The following is a 26509-nucleotide window of genomic DNA, read 5'->3' on the forward strand; positions in this document are numbered from 1 at the left end:
CAAAGTGTAATTACAATTTGTTGTCAAACGTTTTGTTTCTTCCCAAAATAAAACGATGAGGAGTATTTTTTACTAGCGCTTTATTAATGCAAATATCAAGTTGATAACAATAGATACATCAGCTATGTATATTTTTTATATAGTATATATATTTATCTATATTATATGCTTACAGATATCAGATATCGTGACAAATGTGAACTGCATAGCAAAAAAAAATGTGAAACTCCAACAAACCGCGCAACTTAAGGTACCAAAAAAAAAAACAAAAAAAAAGTGGTAAGATATCCAATTCGATTCTTGTTTCGTTGGCTTTTTGATAACATTAGACATTCATGTACATATAATCGTAGACTAAATCAGTGTTATGCATATAATAAAAACACAATATTCTCTCTGAAGGCACATAATTACAGGGGCTGGCGCCTTATTATCTGTCCGATCTCGAATACCCAACGGCCCCCTATATTTTAGAAGGGGATTAAGTCGAGGCAGGATTGGATTGATATATAAATATATAAATCTCGCATGAGAGGGCAAACTTTGCTATAGCAATGGAGTATATTGATTATACATGATAGTTAGCAAAGTGCTTACAATGACAGCTTAGGGGAAGGGAGGGTTTTGGAGTCGTCATAAGCAGTTGCCACTGTGGTCCTTTCTTTCATCTTAACCTATATGTTTACATGGATATTTGTTTTTTAAGACCAATTGCCGCAGAAATCTCCGATTTTTAAGTGGCTCTTTAAAAACAAATCGAAAAATCTAACAAAATGGGAATACCGATTTTTACAATATCAATATAATATAAAACTATAATAAAATGATTAAAAATCTTTAAATATTTCATTGACGTTTTTTGGGATTTAGTTTAGTCTTAACTGAAAAGAGTTTTTTTTAGATCCCTGGAGATTTATGCGACACTTGGTCTGTTCCCTTCCTTCGATTAGTTTGGATTTCGTTGCACGGTTTTTTTTTTTTTTTATTATATTGGTTCCCCGCGGGACCTTGCCTTGCTATTTGTGAAACAAGAACTCCTGGCCCCGGAAGTGTCTTCCTCAGTAGGGATTCACTGCAGCCAGACCCACTCTTCCGCCGGATCTGGCGAACACGGGCTCTGCGTAGCTGTGCCGGTAGCCCTTGGGCATTTGGGCCAGGGGTTTGCCGGAGTTACCGCTGGAGGAAACACCACCGCCATTGCCGCCGCCCACATCATTGGACCGGCTGGGCGTGGCCGCGGGCGAGGGATAGCGCTCCAAGTGGCCGCGACCCGAGCCAGATGTCGAGGCGTTTTTCGTTTCCACCGTTTGCAGGAACTCGCGGGAGTGGGCCCGTCCGCCGGGTCTCTCCTGGCGGTCCCTTTCCCGCTCCTGGCGATACGGATCCCGCGACTGCTCCCGATTATAGTCCCGCTCGCGGTCCCGCTCTCTGTCCCGTACCGATCGCTCCATGTGTCTGCTGGGCGGCTGTTGCGGTGGCTCCGCCTCCCATTCGCCACGGGATCGGGCTCGGGATCGGTTTGGATCACGTGGATGCGGCTTCTCGCTGGCCACCACCACCGGCGGTGACGGCGGCTCCTCCTCCTCGCTCCACTGCTCGTAGGTGCCGGGTGGCTCCATGGAGCCGCGTCGCCTGCGCGAGGATGACCTGTACGGATCGCGATCCCTGTGCGATGGCGGCGGCGCATCGCGTTCATCGATGTCCGGATATCGCTGGACCCCGGGGCGCTGCTCCATGGCCCGGAACTTGTCCTTGGCATCGTGGAAGCGATCGCGCTGCGAGCCCTGCGATGGCGCTGCTCCCTGCTCCCTGAAGTCCCGTTCGCGTTCGCGATCGCGATCCCGTTCCCTTTCCCTATTCTTGGGATTACTCTCGGGATAACGCATGCCCGTGGACTTCATCATCTTCTCCATGCTCTGGATGTAGGGCAGGCTCTCGGCCTCTCTGTAGGGATTACGATCCCGGGAGTGATCGCGATCGTGATCCCTGCGCCGCTCACGGTCGGGTTCCCTTTCGCCCCGCTCCCTGTCATGCCGCCTTTCGGTGGTCCTTTGACCCAAATCCGAGCTCCTGGGACCCAAATCGGAGCTTCTGGTACCCAAATCCGTGCCCCTGTGCACTGCGGCATACTTGGAGATGCCCGATGTGGGCACTCCACCTGGTCCGGTCTCGAAGGGCAGATCCGAGGGCTCCACATAGCGATGGCGATAGCGCTGATCCTCGCCGCCGTAGTTCTTGAGCAGCTGCTGCTTCTTGCTGGTGTACTCCATGAACTTCTGCTTGTCGGTGAGGTTCTCCTTGCGGTGAGGATGGTGCAGTGGCAGGGCCAATGGCAGTGGCATGGGGATGGCCAATGGCTCACTGCCCGGATCCGAGTCCTCGAAGTCATCGTGATTGTCCTCCAAACGGGCGGATCGCGGCTTGCGATCGTGCTCGCGCTCGCGCTCGTGGGAGAGCTTCTTGTTCAGCAGCCGATTGATCTCGTTGTACTTGTCCGTATCCCGCAGCTTGGCCGGCTGAAGGTGATGGTTGCCGGGGGATGACGGTGATTTGCCGCTGCTGTGCAGCTGCTGCTCCTGCTGCAGCACCCGATTGAACTTGGCATCATAGTCGGCCGGCCGCATTATGATCGGCTTGATCTCATCCTCGCGACTCCACGACTTGTTGGAAATGGAAGCCGGCGTTTTGGTCCGCTCTCGATCTCGATCACGATCACGATCGTGATTTCGTTCACGATCACGTTCACGTTCCCTTTCCCGCTCACGTTCTCTATCCCGCTCCCGCTCCCTATCCCGCTCACGTTCTCTATCCCGCTCCCGCTCCCGCTCCCTATCCCGTTCCCGCTCCCTTTCCCGCTCCAGTTCCCGCTCGCTGGGACGCGGCTGATACGGCTTGGCTGGCAGATCCCGCAGATAGCTATCCTCCGGCGGTTGGACGGCGCTCTTCCGCTTCAGTTGCCCGTGATGGGGCAACGCGATTTGTGACGGTTTCAAGGCGATCACCGAGTTGTCCGCCTCGTTCGACCAGTGCTCGTCATCTGAAAGATTGACAAATTATTGAATAAATATTACAAGCTTGCAAATAAGCTAACAACTATAGCTTAACCTAACTAACAGTCTAAAATGATTAATTTTACTACATAACAAGAAATACAAATATGTTTACTCGAAAACATTTATTTTATATTTTTAATCGAAATTAATGGAAAACGAATATGTGACACATTTACTATAATATTTTAATATTAAGTAATGCAATGTTTAATAATTTGATTTAATATTTAATTTTGAATTTCTTAGGCAGATATTTATTTTTACTATTCCATTATTTTATCAGTGTATGTGAAATCAAAAAACCACACCTGGTATTAAAAATTTGTGAGCAAAAATCAGGAAAAATATCAAATAATATATAACAATGTGTAATTAAATGTGTTATTAAATAACTAGTTGATCTATTTTTAGATCCTAATTCTATTTTTTTTTTTGGGATAAGGAGATGATTAATAGGATATGTTTTATGTATATTTAAGAGACACTCACCGCTGGAGCTGTTGAGCTCGTGTCGCTCGGGACTGGGTGCCAAATCGGAGCCGATGCCCGAGGAGCCGCGCGACGAGACCTGCTTTCCATTGGCAGTGGCTGCCGCTCCGGCCGCTGGATTGGCCGACCCAGGTCCCGACCCTGCCCCCTGGCCTTGACCCTGGCCCTTGGGCGAGCCGCCCACAATCAGGGCGTTGCGACAGCGTCTCAGCTCGATGGCCGTCAGGTTGCCCTTGGAACGGTGCACCGTATCGTAATCCCTCGGCGGCAGGAGCAACGGCGGTCCATTGCCGTTCAACTTTGCCCGCAGCTCAGCGGCCAGCGAGTCGAAGAGGTCGCTGTTCTGCTGCGGCGTCAGCGGGGGGTGGTGCAGCGGCGGATGTGGGTGGCCATGCGGCGGATGCGGATGCGAGTGCGTGTGCGAGTGCGAGTGCGGATGTGGCTGCTGCTTGCCATGCGGCGGCGAGCGGGAAACGGGCGATGATCCGCCGGCCAGGCCGTGCTCCTCGCTGCACTCCGATTCCCGGGTACTATTGCCGGTATCGCTGCCCAGGGAGCTACTGAATCGCTTTGGCGAGGACGTCTCGTGCCGACGACCTTGATATACGCCCGTTCCCCCTCCCCCACCCGATCCCGACTGTTGTGACTGCAGCTGGTGGTGGTGCGATCCAGTGCCTCCGATTCCGGAGGACGACGACTTGCCATTGGACTCGTGCCGCTTCTCGCCACTGTGATTGTTATTGCCGTTCATGGGGATGGGTGGCAGGATTCCCAGTCTGCAAAATTTGTTTTCGGTGAGTACTCAAGTTTTCGTTGTTTTTAAGTTAAGTTGTTTAGTTACAATATTTTTTTTATAATTCTTAAAGCAATTATCTAACCAAAACTTGATTTTAAAGCTAAGATTTAAGTTTGAAACTTTCTATTATATTTGTGACACTTTTTACTTACTTATTTTTAATGCGAAAGTCAATTAAAAACATTTTTTTAGCTAAGTAATGGGAAAATATGCTCTGAATTTGGAATGTCATAAATCGTTTTATTCGTCACAACATTTTCCATTCGATTGAAACTTTTGCCACTTTTCGCAAAACATAATTTGTCAGCTGCATAAAACAGTCAATCTTATGAACGTGATTCTTATTAAGATATTTATTTGTGAAAAAAACATTTTTTGTATTAAAAATTAAATGAAAAATCAGCAAAGCTACAAATACATATGTTAAGTTCATATAAAAGACCGTTAGCTACTAGAATTCTGAATATGTTTTCTCTTTGCCTGGCAGCTTTTCAGCGTTTATCGATGGTGGCAGCTTGGCCAGGCGGCAACTTTGAAAACAGAATTTCCGCGAAGCCATCGAGCGAGCTTGAAGAGGCATTTAAGATATTTAAAGTCAGGGGCTTTAACGTGGCAGTGGATGTGGCTGTGGATGTGGGTGCAGCGTGGGCGCTGGCAAAATCGTTGGGCTGTCTTCGTGGGAATGCGGCAGGCAGTGGGGATAGCCATTGCAATTACGGGGCAACTGGGACTTTGCTGGGAGTCCAAGCCCCCATTATCATCATCATCATCCCCATCCCCATCCCGATCCCCATCCCGATCCCCAAACTGATCCCCACCAGTGCGATTATCACGATCGCTCGTCATGTGTTTGGGTGAGTGTGTCTAATGGAGTGACTAAGTGGCCCGGCTGCCACTGCCACTGCTTCTGCTTCCTGCTCGCTCCCGAAGTTGGCGGCACAATTAATTAAGCGTTGCATAACAAAAGTCACCAGCACTTGCAAAAAAAAAAAAAAAAACTACAGCTGAGAGTGCCCACCAACTAACATTATAATTTAAAACAATGCTCATTTTAAAATTACAAAAAAAAAGCCACGAAAAAATGCATTATTTTAAAGACTTTCAAGATTTTATCAATAAACCAATGAGAAGAAGAAAGAATATATATTTCTTTAAATAAATAATTTTACGATTATTTAAATTTAACTTTACTGTTTTCCAATTGATTTAAAAATACTTGGCTATACAGTAATGGTTTTTTAGTTTACAATTACGATTATTATAACTATAATAATTAAAATCGGACAACGATATCGTATAGATACCTTAGAACCTATCGAAAAATTTAGCAGACAATCCTCATAGCCTGAATGTTTTTAAACATATTATATATGCACAAATATTATATCGAAATATAGTTGTTTTAAAGAATATGTTAATGTTTACAATATCTGCAAGGGTATATTGCATTCGGCTTGCCGAAGCCTTCTTGTTTTTTTTTTTTTCTTTTTTGGTTTAAAGATAAATCAATTTGGTGCCCACCTGGTCTCCAGCTCCTCGAAACGCTTCTGGTTGTCGGGCCGGTTGATGAGGATCTGCAGCTGGAGGTGCAGCGCCTCCGCCGTTGTCTCCGAATCGCAGCGGTAGGCGTGGACGTGGAGCGGACACTTGGTGGCCGGATTGTAGAGCAGCAGCACGCAGGCGACGATGTCGTCCGTCTGCACGGAGCTGGTTATGGCACTGTGTGGAATCAGATGCTTCGAGGCCCCCTGCGGATTGCGAATGTTTCAGAACGATAATTAATAGTTGTGCCACTCGCCAGCGACCTAAAATTAATAAATAAGGCCGCAACACGTTCATCTTAGGAGTACTAATCTGTTCTCTAAACAAATTAAACCTTTAATATATTAAACCAAATTAAACAAATTAAATAACCTATACTTCTGTTCAAAACTAAATAACACACAGAAAATAATATTTTTCGAGGACAAATTAATTTTTCAATTGGTAAAATTTTTTTTGTTCAAGAACTCCTATTTCAACTTAAAACAAACTAATTTCAAACTATACTATATACTATAAATGGTAAAGAAATGATTAATTTTAAATATTTTTGGCCATAAAATAAAATCAGCTTGATTTTTGCAAATAATGTATATATATATATATGTCATATTAAGTTTCCTGCTTACCTGGACGATCTTGATGCCCTTGTGGGACACCTGGAGCGTGACCTTGAGCGGCTCCTGGCCGCGGGACCTGTCCACCAGGTAGGGCAGCACCGAGTTGATGACCCTGGCGCCCCGCAGCCCCTTCGCCTCCTCGGCGCCGAGGAACCACACATAATAGGACGCCTTCTGCACGTCGCGACGCAGGCGCAGCGCCATCTTCAGGACGGAATGTGCGACTCAGGCACACTCAAAGAAAATGCGACAGCTATTCGAAAATGGGGTTTTAATCGTTGATGGTTGGGTGTAAATGCAAATTGGCATTTAGAACATCTGGAAAAATTGAGTGATATCAATAAGACATTTGGAAAAGTATGCAAAAATAAAGTAAAGTATTTAATATTTGTTAATCATAAATCGCTCAAACAAATAACAATTATAAACAACACATATTGACAAGTTGGAATGCAGTTCATGTTTTCTGTATAATTAAAAAGAAACATTAATTACCAATCTACGTAAATTGGAAAAGGTTTTAGTAAGAATATTGATTCTAAATGCTTATTAAAATTTATAATTTAAAACATATTTTGCCCCAAACTCTCAATCAATTTCTAAAGGATGACATCATAAAGCGTCGAAAGGCAATGCACTTAACTTTATACTGGTAATTTACTTTAAATACTATAATAAAATAAGCAATTTTTAGGTAAATAAATGTATATATTTAATATTGCAAAAACAAGCTTTATATAATGTACAAAACTTTAGACTAAATATTGGCAACCAAAATGCAAAAATGAATTGGAATAAATATAACCTTGCTTTAAATCGCAGAATGTATATATACATATGATCGTCACATTTATAAATTCTGAGAGAAAACTGGTTTGATTAATTAAAAATAAAATACAACATAAATGTTTTGATTCTTCATCATTAACAACAGAGGAAAACGTAAGCTTGCTCCGAAGAACCATCCCACACCCAAATACTTCACTTTTAACGAAATACTCCCCGAAACATAATCCCATTAGATTGGAGAAAGGTGTCTGTTGCCCACACTTATGAATATATACAGGCAACTGAGTATGATTAATGACGCCACAAATCAGATCTTAAGCCCAAAGAAAATCGTTTCAACAGGGGGACTTTAAGTCGATCGACGTACAATATCATATATAAACAAACACAAAATTTTATATTAATTTCAATAAAAAATAAACTGTTTCATGGCTATTTATAAGGCTAGAGACATACATTTTCATTGACTTTTTATAAAAAACTAAACATTTTTGGTTTGACGGCCAAATAGTTTGTGTGATTAGAACGGACATAGCGGACTAAAAATGTTCAGCCGTTATGTCATGCCACCCTGTTTTTCGATAGGCACTGTAAGTGGTGGCTAACGGCAAACCAGATGGATTCAAATGCAATCTCGTCATGTGTCATAATTCTGTGAGAAAACGAGAAAACCAGAAAACGATCCGTGGTGGAACATCAAAACTGGGGCCAAAAATACCGAACAAAATCGAGCCGGCCAAACCAGCGAACGGTATTAACCCGTCACACAGGTGTTGGATGCCATTTAAATGCACCGAAACAAATAATACATTAGTTTTGTATTGGACATTCTAAGATCGGCGTTATAAATGAGGCACACAGTTTTGTAAAGTCAAGTACTAAATATATTAATTGGTATGTTTAAAGGCTTGTTTTACATTGCAAAATAATAAATCACTACAAAAATATGGTTGATGTTAGGTTTTTGTATTGTATAACATTTCAAATTTAAAATATTCCAGAGAAAACTTAAATATACAATTAATCAAAACATATTATTTAATTATCATTTGCTAATTTATATAGTTTGTCATACCAATCTGATGTTATGCTTCTGCCTTAAAAGAAAAAATATATAGAAAAATCGAACTTTAGAATTACAAATTTGTTTTCTGTGCATGAGATTCTCCCCTAATAACATTTATAATCGATGATTTTGTGTGAATTGTTGTTCTCCGCCGCGTAGGCCAAAAGAATCTTGTTTTTTCAGTTATGCATTCAGCTCAACAACAAGGCAAGTAAAAACCACAGAGGAGGCGACTTTTTATTGTGTGCTTAAAAAATTTACATATGCACGACACAAAAGTCGCAGAAAAACACATATATAATATATACATATACATATATATGCCCACAGACGATTTTATTAACCTCAAAACGGATCTAAATGTATTAAAAACTTAAGAATGCATAAAAATAACAAAAAAAAACCTAAACGGGCAAAATGAGAAAAACATAGCTGGCTCGTAAGAAAGCGATTAAATGGCAGAAGTTTTATAAAGAATTTGGTAAGTACGTGATTTTCGACTGTTTCGCATCCACTGGAAGCGTAATATATAACACGGAATTAAAAAATAAATAAACAAAATAAATAATATATATCACGGAATTAAAAAATAGCACGGAATTTTGAATGTTCCTGGATAAAAACTTTTGAAAATATGAATAATAGCATAATTTTTAATCAGCCTTGAAGAGAAATGTTTGTGGAAGTAAGCAATTTCAAATTTGTTTCGATTGGCAATATTTTTGATTATATTTCAGGAAGTGAAGGTATTATATTTCATGGATATATGACGCTTTTGTGCAATTATCTGTGTATTTCTTGTGGTCGAAACTTGTTTTAACAACATTTCCGATGTGAGACATTGATTGATGGCCTATTGAACTGTAGTAATCTTTGTTTTACCATTAAAACACGTGATGTCTTTTTTTTAAGGCGGCTATTAAAAACCCAATTTAAAATGTTGGAAAACCCGATATTTATAGAATCATCGTTAAATATGTTTTTGATTATACATTTTTGGAAACTAATTTTAATAATTATTAATATTTAACACTCATCGCAAACATATTAGGGTCTTTCCTGCAGTTCCTCATGGTTCTAAATTTAGTTAAATTTGGTTAAATATTCAGTAAACCAGTTCGAAGTTAGGAACTCCCTGAAGCCGCAAGAAAAAACCCCATATAGATTTCCATATTATGCGAATGTGATGAAAGACCCATGTTCGTACAGCAGTTGAGATTTAGCATAAACAATCCGTTTGCTGATCAGCCAAGCAGCAAATAAACAATTTGCAAAGAGATCTTTTGTTATGCCGGATTGTGTCTGTCTGAGGGTTTGTTCATATGGTATATCTAAGCGATCTGTAGAACCATCTGTCCATAGTAACACAAGATTCATGTATGGGCGCATTGTGTTTCATTTTCTAAGTTGAGTTTTGCTATGGCTCCGAATTGTTTTACTACAAAACTTTTATAAAGATTTTAATGTTTTCAATTTGAATATCCAATTAACTTAAAAGAATGCTGAACAATTAGGTTTATATATTTATGCAAAAGGTTTATTTAAAATATAAAGCTCTTTTTGAATGTGAACTGAATGTTTTCTGAAAGTTTTTAGCACCAAGTAATCAAATAGAAAAAAATTACACTTTTCAAAAATAGTCATGTCTCATGTCAAATTTTGTTGATCGATTCATATTCATTTTAAACCGTGTATATGTATTATGATGTACTGATAGTTTTTAAAATGAACTTATTGTTGAAAACTGAAATTCGATAGAGGTTTAAAAAAAATACTTTTGATACGATATCCATTCTTTGGGCTTTCCCAGGTTGATTATAAATAATATAAATTTAATACCAGTAATAATAATAAATTTCTTTGGGTAGATCTTGGTCTGATTTTTAAAGTGTTCTCATAAAACAATCTTGTTTTTGTGTATGCAAGTCAAGAGTTCTTTGGGCGTTAGTTGATGGACAACAATTGTATATTGTTGCTGGCCTTTTTTGGCCATTTATTGGATTGTACTGCCAGTTTTGTTGGCTGGCGTGGTTCGGAACGTTTTGGTTTGGTTTATTTGTGCCCGCTGATAAAATGGGTTAAGCGCATTTTCTGCTGCTGTCTTTTCGATGCGAATTGGTAACACAGTCATTATACATATACACATACACTTTGGCACTTGCACTATTTGTTTGCTCGTTTGTTTTGTTTGTTGCTTGTTGTTTTTCATTTTGGTATTTATTCTTTCTACGCTTTTGCTCCATTTCCGAGCTGAACTCGATCAATGAACCGTTTAAAGCTCTCTCACAGATACGCACGCACACACTCTCGCCGAAGTGGAGCGTTTAAATTTCTAAAAAACTTATTTGATTAACGGTAATGGCCGAGAGAGTCTTCATTCTCTTCGCTCGCACACCACACCACACCGCACCACACCACACCACACACACACACACATACACACACCAAAACACACCAGTACACACCTCAGTATCTATGAGTGGTTGGAAAAAAAAAAGTTAACAAAAAGAGTTCGCTTCACTCGCGTATTTTTTGCTTCAACCGCGAACAGACGTCTCAACGCTTCGACCGCCAGCAATCGACTGACTTGGCTGACTGCCTCCAAAACCGCTCGGAGCCCACAGCTCTCGACCGAGCCGTAACCCCCGCCCAACCGATCCCGATCCCGGCCCGCCATGTCGGACCCCAGACCCTGCACTGCAAAAAAAAAGGGAGCTCCGAGAATTCAATTGTGATGTATGCTTTATATTAGATAAAGAAGAATTTAATAAGATCTCTTTAAAGGCTTAAAAGTCCGAGTTCTATTACCACCCAATGATCTTGAATATAAGATTACTATTTAAATATCATATTAAAGGCTTCTAAGAAATTTAAAATTTTAATCATTAACAGCATTTTGATATATTATTACCAATTAAAACATAAAAAAAGACAGATTACAGTTAATCTGGTAACCTAATTTTTTGGCTTAAAATAAATATCTAATAAATCAAATTTTTACGTTATAGCGTTAATAAACACCGATATAAAATTATTTAAGTACATAACATGTGGATTAAAGTGATTGGTATTATCAGTAATTGTATGATCGTATAAAAATCATTATTTTTCCCAGTGTGGCTGGCACCAACTTGGCCTGAACGGAGCCGAGCCCGAACTTGTTTTTTGGCTTAGGCCGCCGCAAAGAAAGTCAAGTCGCGCGTACGAACGTAGTACCCACTGCCATATATCGCACCTTGGGCCAATGGATCGCGAAAATTAACTATCTGAGGTGAAAACTAGCAGGATCAGTTCTGCCGAGCTACTTTTTTTTTTAAATAATTTTTTCCAATACGCCAGCATTTGTACCGAATTTCAAATATAATAATTACTGCGGTACCAAATGTTAAACATTTTATTAATTTAAAAATATATTTATTTGAACTTAGTTTGGTATATTTTTATTTTAATAAACCTGATTGCCAAAGGATCATAAAAGCTTTAATTATTTGATTTTCTGGAAAACATTATTCTGTTATTATATATTATTTTAAGTTGAAAAAGACTAAAATAAAACCCTTTCTGGATTTTAAAGAGAATCTCTAAACTACAAAATTATTATCGTGTGAAAATGTATATCGTTCCTCTAAGCTTGCTAAAAATAATTAGAATAATATTTTAAACGTTTTTGTAAGCTTATTAATCCTTTACTTAACTTAACGTTATCCATCCTATCTTATCGATCAAATCCAATTCGACCGTTGATCGCTGATGGTTGGGACCACTGTGCGGGTGTCTTGATTGTGGAGTCTTGTGCTGGAATGTGTTGAAATTAAAAGTTGTTGGGTTTTTGGGCGCAGCAGCGTCAACTTCGCGGCCCTGGCCAACGTGTTGTTGTTACCGCTGACTTCTTTTGTTTTTTGGCTTAGACAGGTGTACAGACGCTATTGTTGTTGCCACTGGTTGGCGGTGGTTGTGGTGCTATTGATATAGCATTGAGCACTTTTTGAAAAGCCGTCGTGCATTCTACAAGTTTTCCAGCCACCACCACCACCACCATTACTTGGCCAACACTGATTGTGGTTGCAAAAAATAAGAAGAAAAATAGCAAAGAAAAATAAAGAAGGAAACGACTCGAAAAAAATGAAAAACTTGGCATTTAACTTGGGCTTTTGGCCTGGCGAGTGAAATCCGCATTTTCAAAACGGAAATGATCAAATTTAGCCAAGGTGTCGATTCGGTTTTTTTGGCCCAGTTCTCGATCTTGTTTTCAAATATTTCCTACGTCCGAGATATTGAGTTTGATGGATGGATGAAGTGACAATGTGAAGTCAACTTGTTTGCGGCCCGGCGGCTCAATTCGCTTCATGTTCTAATCTGATGGAGTGCGATAAAGCGGGCCAATTTATGAGACAACCATTCGCAGTTGATGGCGTATTTATTTCGCAAATATCAAGCATTTGTGCCAACGGCACAATTGAGAATTTCGAAAAATATGAGCTATATTTGAACTCAATCGATTTTAATATTTTACATACAGAAAAGAATGGCGATATTGAAATCGTTAAAATTTTAAAAGTCTTAAATAGATAATTAATTATGATTAAAATTAGTTTTTTTTTAAGTTTAAGGGCCTATTGAAAACTTTCTCATATTTTTAAAAACATATCTTGCTTACATTTTTTAGGGAAACCTAATTATTACTACTTTTAACAACATATTCAGAAAAATATATTTGCTGAATTACCAAAAGCTATAACAATGGGTAAATCATTAATTTATTTCTTTGTATTTGAAGTATTTTTGTTATGGAATAATTTGTGACCATTAAGTCTCTATCTTATTCGAGTTATAACATCATTTGCGGTTAAACCCTTCTGTAATAATTTCCTATTTCCCTTTTAACCCTCATATCTTCTTATCTTCATCTGTAGATTTTCAAATGAACTTATAACAAGGGGTGGTGCGCTTTATTTGCTTCTAAACCACCGAAAACCGTCAGTGTTTCCTCAATTATCTGAAGAAATTGCTCCATAAAAATGGTTATAATGCATTTGGTCAGACAATGGTTGAGTCGCATTTACAGAATGATGGGGCATAATTTATTGGGCCCCCAAAAACAACCTTTTTCGTATCGTTAGCTCTTGAGTGATTTTCCAAAGCTATTTTAAAGATGAATTTTCGGCAATTTGGCATTGCTGTGCGAGATAAAAATAAAGTAAATGCCAATGGGCACTCGTGACAAAAATTCCAGGTCTTAACACATTGTAAAAACACCAAAGCCATGATAACAATTTAATGACCTTGTGCGCTGGCATTTTTTGGGGGCCCATAAGTGCAGTTTCGGCACGTTTTTCAGCCAGAGATTTCACCAGCTATTCGGTTTTTTTTGTTTTTGTTTCGTTTTTGACAAATCCCTGCTAACCCGCTGACATGAAATGAAGGAGAGAGAGGCATCCAAAACAATTGCCAAATGGAATTTCACTTTTCTTCGGCGATGAAAAACTACAAAAAAAAAGGCAGCTCAAAAATTACACATGATACGAGACATAATAATTTGCAATTAAATTCAGCTGGGAACCTGTTGCTCAAATATTTTTATGTACATATATATATATATATATATAAATATATATTTTGGGAGAAATCAAGAGGCAAATATGGCCAAGGCCAAGGAAGAAGTCGAAGCCAAAGCCGTAGCCGAGTGGAAGTCGAACTTCCAGCCACGCCCCGAGCTCTAGTAACTGATTTGTATGGCAGCAAGTGGCTTTCTTTTGGGTGCGACGACACAACGGGTTGTGTGGTGGTTAAGCGTTTTTAATTGAATCGCAATGAGGCGGACGAGAAGTGCAGAGGCGAAATAAGTGTACGTTGTGCACTGGAAAAAAAAAACCATGAAAAACAAGCCCTTTTTTTTTGGTCTTTTATGTTAAAATGCGTATTTTCTGCAGCTTACAGTCACGAGCTTTGTGTTAAACGTTTTTCATTTAATGTATTATTTTGATTTTTATCAATATTTCACCAGTAAATATTATTTGTATAATTTATTGCAATTTATCCGAAGTTTAGGATTTCCTATCAAAAAGTCTCAATATGCTAAAAATTAAAGTTTTTCTCCATAACAATGAAAATAATGGTCCAAAATTGGATTAATATTTTGGCCATTATAATGCAAAATAATGGTTTTATAATGGAATGTCAAAAATCCAATATGAAACCCAAAATGTAGTAGTTTGTATTTTTTGCAGTGCACCTGTAGGCAGTGCATAAAGTGTCCGAGAGTCGAGAAACGCGTTAAAACCGCTTTTGATTTTTATATGTGCCCGGTAAAAGTGGGTAATCATCATTAGCGGAGGCAAAACCAATCACTATGCCATCTCTCCGCCAAGAAGCCCCCACACCATCTCCACCTCCATCTCCACCTCCATCCCCATTGCGATCCCCATACCATACCGATCCCATCCACCTGCAGATTAGGCCTCGGTGAGAGTGCGACACAGTCGCAGACGCAGACGCAGTCGCAGTCGTTGGAAATGAAAATGGAAATCGAAAGATACAAATTAAAACATTGCCAGCCATGTGGCGACCCACTCGATCGGATTTGGATTTTTGGATGGGCAGACTCCTCTGATAGAGAGAGCAAGTGAATTTCACCTGGCACATAAGCTTCTAAGCCGAGCTCCGAATTTGTCGCCCAAAACTTTCAATTACCCATCGCAAAGTGAATTTCTCCTAGCTCTGCTTTTATTTTTTATAAGCAGCTCCTTAATTCCAAATGACTCGCAAGTATCAAGTTTATCAAGTGATTTCAATTAAATTAACATAAGGTCAAAAATGGCAATTCATTAAATTATAGTATAAATTTAAATGGTAGTAAGTAAACATGGGCTAAATTACACTGAGAAGATTTTTTTTAAATTTTCATTTAAAATTAGGATGTTTGTTGTCCATGGTTAAAAAAAAAGGATCGTTAAGTTTAAGTTTTCAGTCTTCACTGAGGGCGGAGCATTGGAGACTTAAGACCTGAAACGATTTAAAATTCAAAGCTATTTTTAAAGTAGCGTAAAATTAAAGATTTTCAATTTCTAAACAAATTTGCTTCGGCCAATAGTAAATTATTAAAAAATTAATAATATTAGACCTTGTTTATGTTTTTTTTTTAATGAAAAGTTATTTTTTCGGTGTGCATTTTCCAAATTTCGCCACGTAAATGCCCCCGATGCTTATCCTACTTGGCTGACAGCCTCTCGAGCAACTTGGCAACACTTTTGCCACAGCAAGTGAAACTCACTTGGAGCTCCTCGAAGCGCCAATTCCGAATCTTTGGATCCGAAGTGGAACCGCTCTCTTGTCATCATCGTCTTACCAATTTATCCCCCTGCTAGTTTTTGTTCCCCGCGCGAGACGAGCCGACAAAAGAAATTTGATCTATTTCACGTGATTAGCGCAATATAAATTGCTTTCGATGCTGGAGATGGGATGCCAGAGAAAGAGAAGCCGGAGAAACGGAGAGAAGACAGTGGAGCGATGACGATGGAGATTTGTTGGCGGCTTCCATCGATTGAAGATTGGGTGAAAACGTATTTGGGTGTGTCGTAGAACATCAAACCGCACATAAAATGGCTCGAAATCGAAGTCAAAGTCGAGGGCGTGCCAGCAGCTCCTTGAGCATGTAGATGAAGCAAGTGATTGACTATGAAATTAATTTGGGGAGATCGTGTGGTAAAAGAGACGCGTGAATCACTATGAATGAAATTTAATTAAACAGGGAGAAATTATTTCAAGATTTCTTGCAATTTTCAGAAACATGTGGCAGACATTAAAGAAGAGGTTTTTTAATACATGATTTTTAATACATTTAAGTTTTTTAAATCATCGGGCAGAAATAAAATTCCAATTTAAAAATTTACATAATTAAAATAATTACATTTATATCATGATTTCGGTCACTTTACTTTTACAAGTCCGATGTTAGCGATTAACAAAAAGTTTCTTGTAACTTTTAAACACTGTTCGATTGCACTCATGTTATTAATTAACAATACTTAATTATATTTTACCTCCACTCTGTTGTGATGAGGAGGTGTGTCCCACTCCTCAAATCCCTGATAAATTGCCCGATAAAGCGCAACATTAATCAAAGAGCATGGCTATCTTGACCAGCTTTTTTGATTTCTTCGCCTCTTATGCGGGTTCGCGCCGATAGGGGGCGCTTTGCACAATTCAAAAAAGTAAAAAGCCCCAAAAAGCCGAAACCCAATTTCAGTCCCAGTTCCGATCCACTATCAAACAATCAAATTGGACAATCTTTACGCGGTGTTAACGCTTCGTAACTTTGCAATTACAATCCAAGAAAAGCCGGGGCTTTCGATGCGGGCACCTGTAGTTTAACTGCTCTCCCCATAACCGAAATTAAATGATATAATTACTCGAGTACTGTTCCAACGACCGCTATCCAAGTTTTTCGCTCTCCATCTCCGGTTTATTTTTTCTGTCTTGCTTCAAGAACTTTTTCGGACGCGTGTCTTTATTTTATTCATTTAGTCCCTTTATTTTCGTAAGTTCTTTCTCTTTTAGGTTGTGGTGCCCCCTTTTTTTTTGGGCTTGACTGAGCCTTAAGCAAATTCCAGGAAGTACAAGATAATTTTGGGCACAAGCCAAGCTCATTTTGAAAAATTCCATATAAATGGAATGGTATTCTTAAAATTTTACAAATGCTTAATTATGTAACAAATATAGAAAAGTCCATTAAGAATCAATAAAAATGTTTTTTTTCAGAAAAAGTTAAAAGTTAAAGTGATTTAAAATCTATAATAAATTTAGCAAAATTTGAAAAATTGATATTAAATTTTGTCGGATTATTTACCATGACTCATCGCCACCCTTTCTCCCTTTCGCAAACACCAAGCAGAAATTTCTATTTATATTAAAAATTATGAAGTGAAAGTGCAGCGGTCAGTCACTCGATCGGACAAACAGAAGGCGAAATCAATTACTTGTCAATAAGTAAATGCGAACATTTACATACATTTATTTGTTTATTTACCCCGCCCAGGCCAAGGCGACACTCGAACCCATCTGAGTCCCCATATTTATCGATTCATTACACATTATTTACCCAGCACTTGTGTTTGTTTTTCGTGAGTGTTTGATTCGATGTCGCGGCTGCTGCATTGTATAATAAACAACAATAATAATTATAATATCCCTCTAATGACATTGTATAATGTGTAAATAATTGTTGGGCAAAACAGACAGGTAAAATAATATAAATGAGCATGTGTAAAAAACGATTTGGCAATGATGAGTTGGGCCGAAGTGCAAAAAAGGCACAGCTTTGGCAACAAAATTAAAAATTAAGCAATTAAATATGTTGAGAGAATATTAAATTGTTAAGCCCTCACTGTAAATATATTATACAAAAAACAAATAAGTTCTTTGTATAAAATGTTATAAACGTTTGACTGATTTAATGACGTTTCTTAAAAATAAGATCTCGATTGAACAAAATATGAATTTTTGAGAAACAAAAACTTTATCTAAACTTGTAATTAGCAGTTTAGAAATAAATGAAGCAGTATTTTAAGAACTAGAGCAATAAACAATTTAGATTTTAGATTTAAATTAACGATTTACGGGTTAATAAAATGAATACCATTGTAGAATTTATAGAATTGCTTTCATGTATCTATAAATTTTATTCTTTGACTATTTAAGTCCATCGGCAAATATTAATATGAAGAACCCCAAATAAAACTATATAAAACAATTTATTTCAAAATGTGAAAGCCTGTTTTTTCTGGTTCTCGCAAGTCTTTTTTATTTTGAATATATTAACGAATAGAAAAATGTGCATCTTTTGTGCCGAAAGATAGACTTGTGGATTCCTCGTCGCTTGTGCTGCCTCATCAACTATATTTAGTTTGACATTTATCTCAATTAAAATGCTTTCGCTACTCAATTCGAAATGCTAATGCCAGTGTGAGATCATTAAGAATCTCGAATGGCTCACTCCTCCCAGCCCTTTTTTTTTTTAGCTTCGGACTTGGCTAAAACTCGTTTTAGCCAATAGACTTGTGTGGCTATGCCCATCGATTGCCTCCTCCGATGTGCGCCCATGTGTGTATATTACATCATGATATATTATGCGCAAGACCATAAAGAAAGGAAAAAAACGAAACCTAATCAACATGTGAACATTGAGCTAGCTTTTTGCTAGGGTTTGGATTTTGCTTCCTGATTGCGTCCCAGCCCCTGACAGGTGCTGATTAACCCACAACTCTTATGTTGTTATGTTGCGCTCGCCTGCAGTTTGCAGTTTGCAGAGCTCAGCTTGCATTTGCCATTTGGCGCAATTTAAATGCCAAAAACTTAGTTTTTTTGTGCTTTTCCCTCCATTTTGTCATTCTGCGGGTGCGTGTGCCATAAATAACTTTGGGATTGGTCCCGCTCGCAGACTCCGCATCACGGGCTTATGTAAGTTACGTCGGCGTCCGAAAAGTGGCGAAAAAAAAAACGAAAGACTTAAGACACAAACTTTTTGCTTTTCTTGTTTCTTTTTCTGATTTCGTGTTGATGTTTTTTTCGGAACGCTGAGTGGGTATTCCTCTTTCGTTTAGGGGGATTAGAACTTCCGAAGGAACGGGGCTAATAGCCAATAAATATTTTTCTTTAAATAAAACATTTCAAGATTCAATAACAATACTATAAGTTATTTAAATCCATATATTGCCCTTATGGAATTTATATAAAAAGTCCGTGAATTCTTCAGCAGGCGAAATGAGCGTTTACCACGCCATTTGTGTTGGCCCAAGATACACTACGCATTTCTGCTGAATAGAAGTGTATGCAATTCTTCGACCTGTTTGGCTGCGAGTCTTCTTGTAACTGTTATTGTGCACTGCTTCTACCCATTTCCTATTAATTTATGTTAATTATTTTTAAAAGAAAAAGCCACACCATGCCCCTTCTGTCTGCTGAGGGTTTTGGGTTGCTGGGTCTCTGCCTGCTCTTTTCACTCTGTGTTGCTTTTTTCTCAGCTGGGCACACACAAGTTCACTGACTTGTTGACAATGAATTGACAAAAGCCTGGGCCGGAGCCCCTGCCCCTTTTGGAGTTCCCCCTTTTCGAAGCGGCGACAGAAGATAGCGGTTGAGAAAGAGTTTCAAGATGAGGAAGCAACAGTGGGAAGAGGCCTCAACAATGGAGATGATACCACAGAATGCCGGGCATAAGTACATTACACACATGGTGAGTGTGGCAAGAACACTTTGCAGAGGTGAAAGAAATCGCAGCCAGAGGGTCAGGTCAGCAGTTCCGATTTCTACATGTTTCCCCTCTAATACTTTTTTTAATTTACACTACTCTAAAAACTAAAATAACCTATCTTTACTGAAACTAACAAATTTCAAAATCATTTAATTTTAAACTTATTCCCATGATAATTATATTATTTATTTAGGATGAAACCTATTAAGGAAAGTATTTTAAAAGAGTTGGTTTTTAAATAACATCGTGCGTTATTTTAACATCTAAAACAAACTATAATCTTAAGACCACATTTAAATTTTAATCAATACAATAATATTAACTAATCCTTTATATTTGTATGTTTTCCTATTTTCTTGAACAAATTTTTAGAGCTATTTTATTTATACTTATTTATGACATTACATATATTTTTAATAAGCTGAACTTGCTAAATCGGCCCTCGCACTTGGCGTCATGCTTCCAAAGACACCGAAAATTAAGACGATTTACTGGCAGACGAATCGAAAGAATCTTTTGCTTAGATTCTCTTTGCGAAAAACTCTGCCTGCGGCATCCACAAATTAAAAGCGTGTATTTAATTTTTTATTTCGCTTAGAAACTGATGCCGATAATGGTGATGGTGGTGATGATGATGGTTGGTTATTGGTTAGATGGCTGATGTCATGACAGGATTTCGAGCCGGTTTTAAATTTGCTTCTTGTCGGGTAATTAAAATAACTTTGCGGCTATCGGATGCGGGAAACAGCACAAAAACCAGCACTGAATTGAGGTCAGCATTTTAAAAATAAACACACAATAAATGTATATATAGAATTAAATTCAATTTCTTTTTATTTGTGGAAAGTATAAAGAAATTTTTGTATGTCATAAAATGACGGGCGAATATGCATGGGAAAAAAATCAAAAAATAAGTCGGCTTTAATAAACATTGAATGTTAAAAAAAATATCTCTTAAATAATTTATTCTTGTTTAAAGTAAAACTCTGTTTTTAATAACAACAAATAAAGAATTTTGTTTATCCAAAATTTCAAACTATAAAAATTAAACTTATGTTTTGAATATAATCCTTTGAATTTTTATAATTTAAAAATTAGCTACTCTAGATATCCACAATGTATATAAATATATATATATATTTATTTTAAATTTGAGTCAAATTGTATTGCTTTTAAAGATAAGATTTATATTATGGAAATAGTAATAAATGTTGTAACGTTTTGTCAAGAGTGTAAGCGTCTCATAAATAATCTCTTAAGTTTTTTTTTAATATTTTTTTTTTGCTCGACAAATTGTAAAGTGCCAAAAGTCTCTGACCATTTCCGCTAAAAAACAGAGCTCTGGCCCAACACCTGCTCGAAGAAGTGTGGGAGTGGAGGTACTATTTCACCCATGCTTGGCTGAGGAAAATCAAAACCGTATGTACACCTATTTTTGAAGCTCTTGCCCTCAATCGAATGGCGAGTTGAGTACTCGAAATGACTTCATTTGCACGACTCTTGTTGAGCCGCAAGACTTGGGGTTATTTATTTATGTTTCTCTTGTTATTTTCCTTTGTTTTGCTTATTGGCTGGCTCGCAAATCAAGGTTAATAGCTGACGTCTGGCCGAGCTTTTTCCACACTCTTTTTTTTTTTTTACCATATACCATATACCAAATACATATCTTAGGTGCGTGCGCCTGCGCATTGCGCACACCTTTCCAATCAGCCGGCCCGTCAATCAATCAGTCCACAAATTTGTTGTCATGCACGCAATTTGCATAGTCCAAGCTAACTGTAGTTGTGTACGGCCTGAACCGCAGTAAACCCCACTGAAAAACTAAGCCCCAACTATTGGTAACGGTCACGAACCGTTCGCCTCGCCCACGGTTCGGGTTTCGAACGTTTTGAATTTTGGTCAGCATACCATTTATTGTCACATCGACATGTTCACTGAGCTTTTAAGGGGCGCTCGAATCTTAAACTACTCCAAAAGACAGCTATCCGACTTTGAGGAAGTTATTTTTCAGACACAATCCGATACCGCAAACAATTAAGAATTTGGCAATGTAATAATGTCAGCAGTACAGCAGTACCGAAAATGTTATATTTTATATTTCCCTTTAAGTTCCTAATGTTTATCTTTAGGGAAAATTACTTTTATTTTAAATACAATTTTGATTATCCGTCATAAGCGTATTACATTTTCTAAAAGAAAAAATTTTATAAAATGATGTTTTCTGTACTCAGAATTGACAGCGCCTAAAATTGGCTAACTTATTTTAAATTCATTAAATATATATATGTACATTATGTAGAATAAATGTACCATTGGTTTAATTTTCTTATCGTCATACGATTTAATTAAACAAAGATGACATCAATAATAGCTTTTAAAGATAATAAATCCCCTTCTACCTATATATGGCTAATTGGTCTCAAATTGAAATCTCTTTCATAGGCATTAAGCTCGAAATGTGATTACCTTTCCGACGGCTAAGCCAATCCAAGCTAATGAATCCAATTTATTAGGCAAATTTACGAGACAAGTGTCTGCGCAGGTGGAGTTAACCAGGTACAAAAAAACCCGGTTCGCAGAGAACCCGAGTCAATTGTGTGTCAGCCACCTTAACTTTCCTCTCATGTCTGCCCAATTATTTGTATTTCTTTTCATTCAATTGCATTTTAACCTTCAGCATTTCTCAATGGAGGAGACGTTGTGCAAAACATAAAAAGTGAAATAAAAATAGCCAAGTGCAAATAAAAAGTGTCAGTGGATGGCGTTTTTGATTGACATCGGTTGGTTTGTCGAGTAAATTGCTGGCGATATTTGGTAGCCTCTCCTCCATGGGAGCCTTTTCCCATTTTTTTTGTTTGTATATATTTTTTTTACTTGTGCGGCATCGGTGAAAGTTGTTGCCTGTCAACTCAAACATTTGAATGTTTAATTGTTAATTGTATTTCGTTTGCATTTCGCTGACACGGCTCGATGGCACAGCCTCTGACCTTTTGGCCAAACGTCCTTCAGACAAAGTTTCAGATTCGGTTTCAGTTTGCGTTGGAGATTCAGATTCAGATTCAGATGGGACAGGTGAAGCAGTGGCACAGGTTGGCCTTTCTCCTCTCTGCATTTCGGCCAAGTGTTCGATGGTCTTTTGTTGCCGTTTTTGGCATGATTATGCGAACATGCGAAATCGACGCGACGCGACTTTCATTGATCTCCCCTTGCCGACGAGAAATATGTGAAAAACAAACAAACGTGCTCGAAGATAAAAAAAAGCCAGATAGCCAAAAAAAAAAACAAATAAACAATAACAAAAATATCTATCGAGACAATTTCACTTTTCATTGTCTTGTCAACGGGGTTTGGGTAAGCATTTTGCGGGGGCTTACTGTTTTTTGGGTCCTGAACAAAATCGGTGATTGGAAACTAACTGTGCCTAGGATCAACTGGCCTTAAAAGGCAATCGACTTTCGAAATCAAAGGGGTCTGCAGTCTGCAATCCCAGTTAGATTTTAATCATGGCTTTCAAAGAAAATAAATTCGAATGAAAATATTTCACTGACTCCAAATGAAGTCAATTAAGTAATAAGATCAAAAAACAATATTATTTCATCGAAGAGGTTTTTATTTCTCAAACTATTTGATTAAAATACCTAAAACTTTAAATTTAATTGTAGGTTAGCTTTTGTTCAACGTTTATTAATTTAAAATAAATACGTGGTCCAAAATTAAGTGATATTTCTTTCAAAGTAATAATAGCAAATCATAAAATGTGTGCAACCATTCAACTATTGAAATGCAAATTGCATTGTCTTTTTGAAATTATTATTATGCATAATGGCTTTTTTCCGCCGATGCACCCATATGCAAGTATGGGGATATGTCTTTTAATATTCACTTAGTGGAAATTTATGTTGTGGCTTTTTGGTTCATTAACATTTAGCTTTCTACTGGCGGCAAATTAACGTCCAAAATATTTGTACGTGATTTCGAATGCGGCCTTTTGTTAAGGAAAATTGTGTTGCTTTTTTCAAATGCATTTTGTGAGAAAGTCGACTGAAAAGGAAAATATTCAAACATGACAATGGCACAATTTATGTAAAATGCATATAAATATTTGTAGTCTCTTTTGTGTCATGACATTTAATGCATATAAGTTGTTTTGTTTTTGTTGATTGAACTCTAAGTTATTTGCGCCCAAAGGAAATGGATACGTTGCATAACATTTAAACAAGAAAAATTGAATACTTACCGGCGATATAAAAATGCATAGTTTTAAGTGAAGTATTTAAAACATTTAAATATTTCCACAGTTTTGCAGCCTGCAATAAAAAGTGTAATTTGTTAATAACGGGCAAACAAATGCCAGACAATCACTCAAATGGCACTCCAAAAAATGTCATAACAAACCCACAAAAAACAAATGACAGGCAAAACAAATAAAACAAAATTGAAATTGAAATGCCACAGCTAAATGGCAACGACATAAAAGTCTAGAAAAAACCAAGAAGAGAAGAATGGCTTTGCGAAAACAAACATTGCATACCCTACTTGAATGGGTAAAAAATGGCTGAACAGCAATGAATTTGTTAAGTTAATGTTCTTAACAAAATTATATTGTAGAATAAGATCGTATAAATACAAAAAAAATACAAAAAATACAAAACAATAATGCAATACCAATTTTTGAGTATTGTTTCCAAAACATTGTTCTCAAAATACATGTAAAAAATAAAGTATTGCTTGTTAAAGTTTTGTTTGTTTTTACCAGGTAATATATAAAATCAGTAGAAATAAAACAAATACTTTATAAAACTCAAAAAAATGAAATAAAGCAAGAGTATACTTTTATCATAACCTATGATAAAAAATTGAAAAAAAAAATCACCCAGTAAACCAGGCAAATTCTACAAAACCTCAGACGGCTTGGCTGCTGTGACCCACAAAAGAAAACACAAAAAAAAAACCACAACAAAAAAATATAAATACAAATAGAAAAGGAAAAACCGAAATGTGTCTTTTGGTTTTCGGAATTTTTTTTCTTCTTTTTCTGGTTTTGCTGGGGATAATTGCGGCATTTTAAAAGCGCTTGCATTGTTTTCCAAGCTGGTGGCGGATTATGCAATTGCAGGCCGCTTCCCCGACCTCAGCCCCGCCCCCTCAGCCTCCCCGCCGCCCCTCGAACGGCGGTGGCAAACATGGAAAAACAGTTATCTGTGAAATTGCATCGACAAACGTGATGAACGTTACCCCAATACACATTTGGAGGCTTACGAGTCGCAAATGGCGAACGAAGTTGAACACGGCGAGAAAAGCTGTGAAATTGCATCTATTATTGATTAACAAAAAACAAAAATAGAAATATTAACGGTGCTAATTTTATATATTTCTTTAAATTAAATTCTTTCTTATAAATTATACTAGACTAGTCAATTACCACATATTTTTTTCTTTTAAACTTCAAAATTAATGGGTTAAAAGAATGTGTTTATATACACATTACCAACAAAATCCTTAGTAATCACTTACAATTTGGAGTTGGCTTCACTCAAATAGTCATATTTTAATTATGTTTGGTATTTATATTTATTTTATTTAACCATTTTCTAGAAAATATATGCAGTAAACGTAAACTCGCTTTAATAATTTCGAATATAACCATGAATTAAATATTCACTTGGTAGATAGGTAAGCTTGCAATTTGTCAAGTTTTGAAATTATTTTCAATTTTCGATAAATTAAAGCCAATCATATCATGTTTTGAAGTTAATCAAAATTTTCTATAAATAATAGACCAGATCAGTTTCAGTTGTTTTCTGTGCACAAACAGAGACCGTGTCTCCTCGTATTTGGCACAGGCCGGCGGACTTGGCTCTTCCGACTCCGACTCGAGTGCGCTTGGCTGCCTAATTCTCATGTCATGTCCCAGACAATGCCCACAAGTCCCCTGTGCAGCATCTCCATCTCCATCTGCAACTGCAACTGCAACTGCAAACGGCAGCCCCATTGTCGTGGTTCTCGTTTTCGTGGGACGATGCGGGAAGATGCACCCTGCACAGTAAGGTAAAGTGCACAATGTACTGTGCACTGCACTTTTACCTGCCCATTTCCCGCTGGCGAAACCCACCCACAATCCGCGGAAAACAGATGCCCCTCCACATCCAGAGTTCCCCATCCAAAGTCCATGTCCACAGATGACACAGTCTCTCACACTGAGGAGCAGCCTCAAAACGGAGCGAAGGCAGCTCGAAAAGTTTGCTAAGGGGGAATGGCAATGGAGTCAAGGGTCGGGTTGTACAATGGTTCAATCCAAATCCAAAGCATGGCTAGTTACGCAGTAAATTGTCCCAGAGCTAAAAGATTACTCATCGGTTGGGTACAAAATCTCTTTTAAAAGTTAAAAATGCATTTCGATGGATATTATAAGTGTGACACACAAATATACTTAATTAAGCTTAATTTCTATTTTACCTGTAAATTATATAATGGTGAAATTATTTAAGAACTAAATGTTATATAACAAACATTTCAAAGACAAAAACTCTAAAAGTAAATATTATTCTACTGTATTGAGGCCCGCAACTTGCCAAGTTAAGACAACAACCATTAAAAGTCAATGATGGTAGAACAGGAAGCATTCCGATAATTAATACTTTCATAATGATGCCATTCAAAGCTTGGTAATGCTTAAGATCCTCATCATATACTGAGTTAATTTAAATTTAATTATATCATATAGCCATTTAATTATAGCTGCATAAATATATCAATTTAAATTTATGGGTTAAAAAATGTTTATGCGTTAATATCTGATTAGCTTAAATGGTTAATATATATTTCTCTAAGTTTTAAGTGAGTTGACAACTTTTTAATTATTTTCAAAAACTATAAAACACGTATTGTTTTCATATATGCTAGATA

The 26509-nt window shown here is 37.7% G+C and overlaps 1 protein-coding gene across 2 annotated transcripts; it reads right to left on the reverse strand.

Annotated features, from left to right (window-relative positions):
- Positions 1 to 63: 63 nt before the first annotated feature.
- On the reverse strand, positions 64 to 23910 carry LOC128260277 (zinc finger CCCH domain-containing protein 13). Of its 2 annotated transcripts, none has more exons than XM_052993125.1 (5): positions 23841 to 23910; positions 6510 to 6818; positions 5860 to 6086; positions 3543 to 4318; positions 64 to 3037 (listed from the first exon to the last, which is right to left on the reverse strand). In XM_052993125.1, exons 2-5 carry the CDS (start codon positions 6702 to 6704, stop codon positions 1059 to 1061), a joined length of 3177 nt encoding a protein of 1058 aa, XP_052849085.1. In that variant the 5' UTR covers positions 6705 to 6818; positions 23841 to 23910; the 3' UTR covers positions 64 to 1058. The 2 variants fall into 2 exon arrangements, with proteins under 2 accessions (XP_052849085.1, XP_052849086.1); XM_052993126.1 differs by lacking the exon at positions 23841 to 23910 and adding an exon at positions 10821 to 10942.
- Positions 23911 to 26509: the final 2599 nt, after the last annotated feature.

This window comes from Drosophila gunungcola, assembly GCF_025200985.1.
Source record: "Drosophila gunungcola strain Sukarami chromosome X unlocalized genomic scaffold, Dgunungcola_SK_2 000021F, whole genome shotgun sequence".
NCBI lineage: Eukaryota > Metazoa > Arthropoda > Insecta > Diptera > Drosophilidae > Drosophila > Drosophila gunungcola.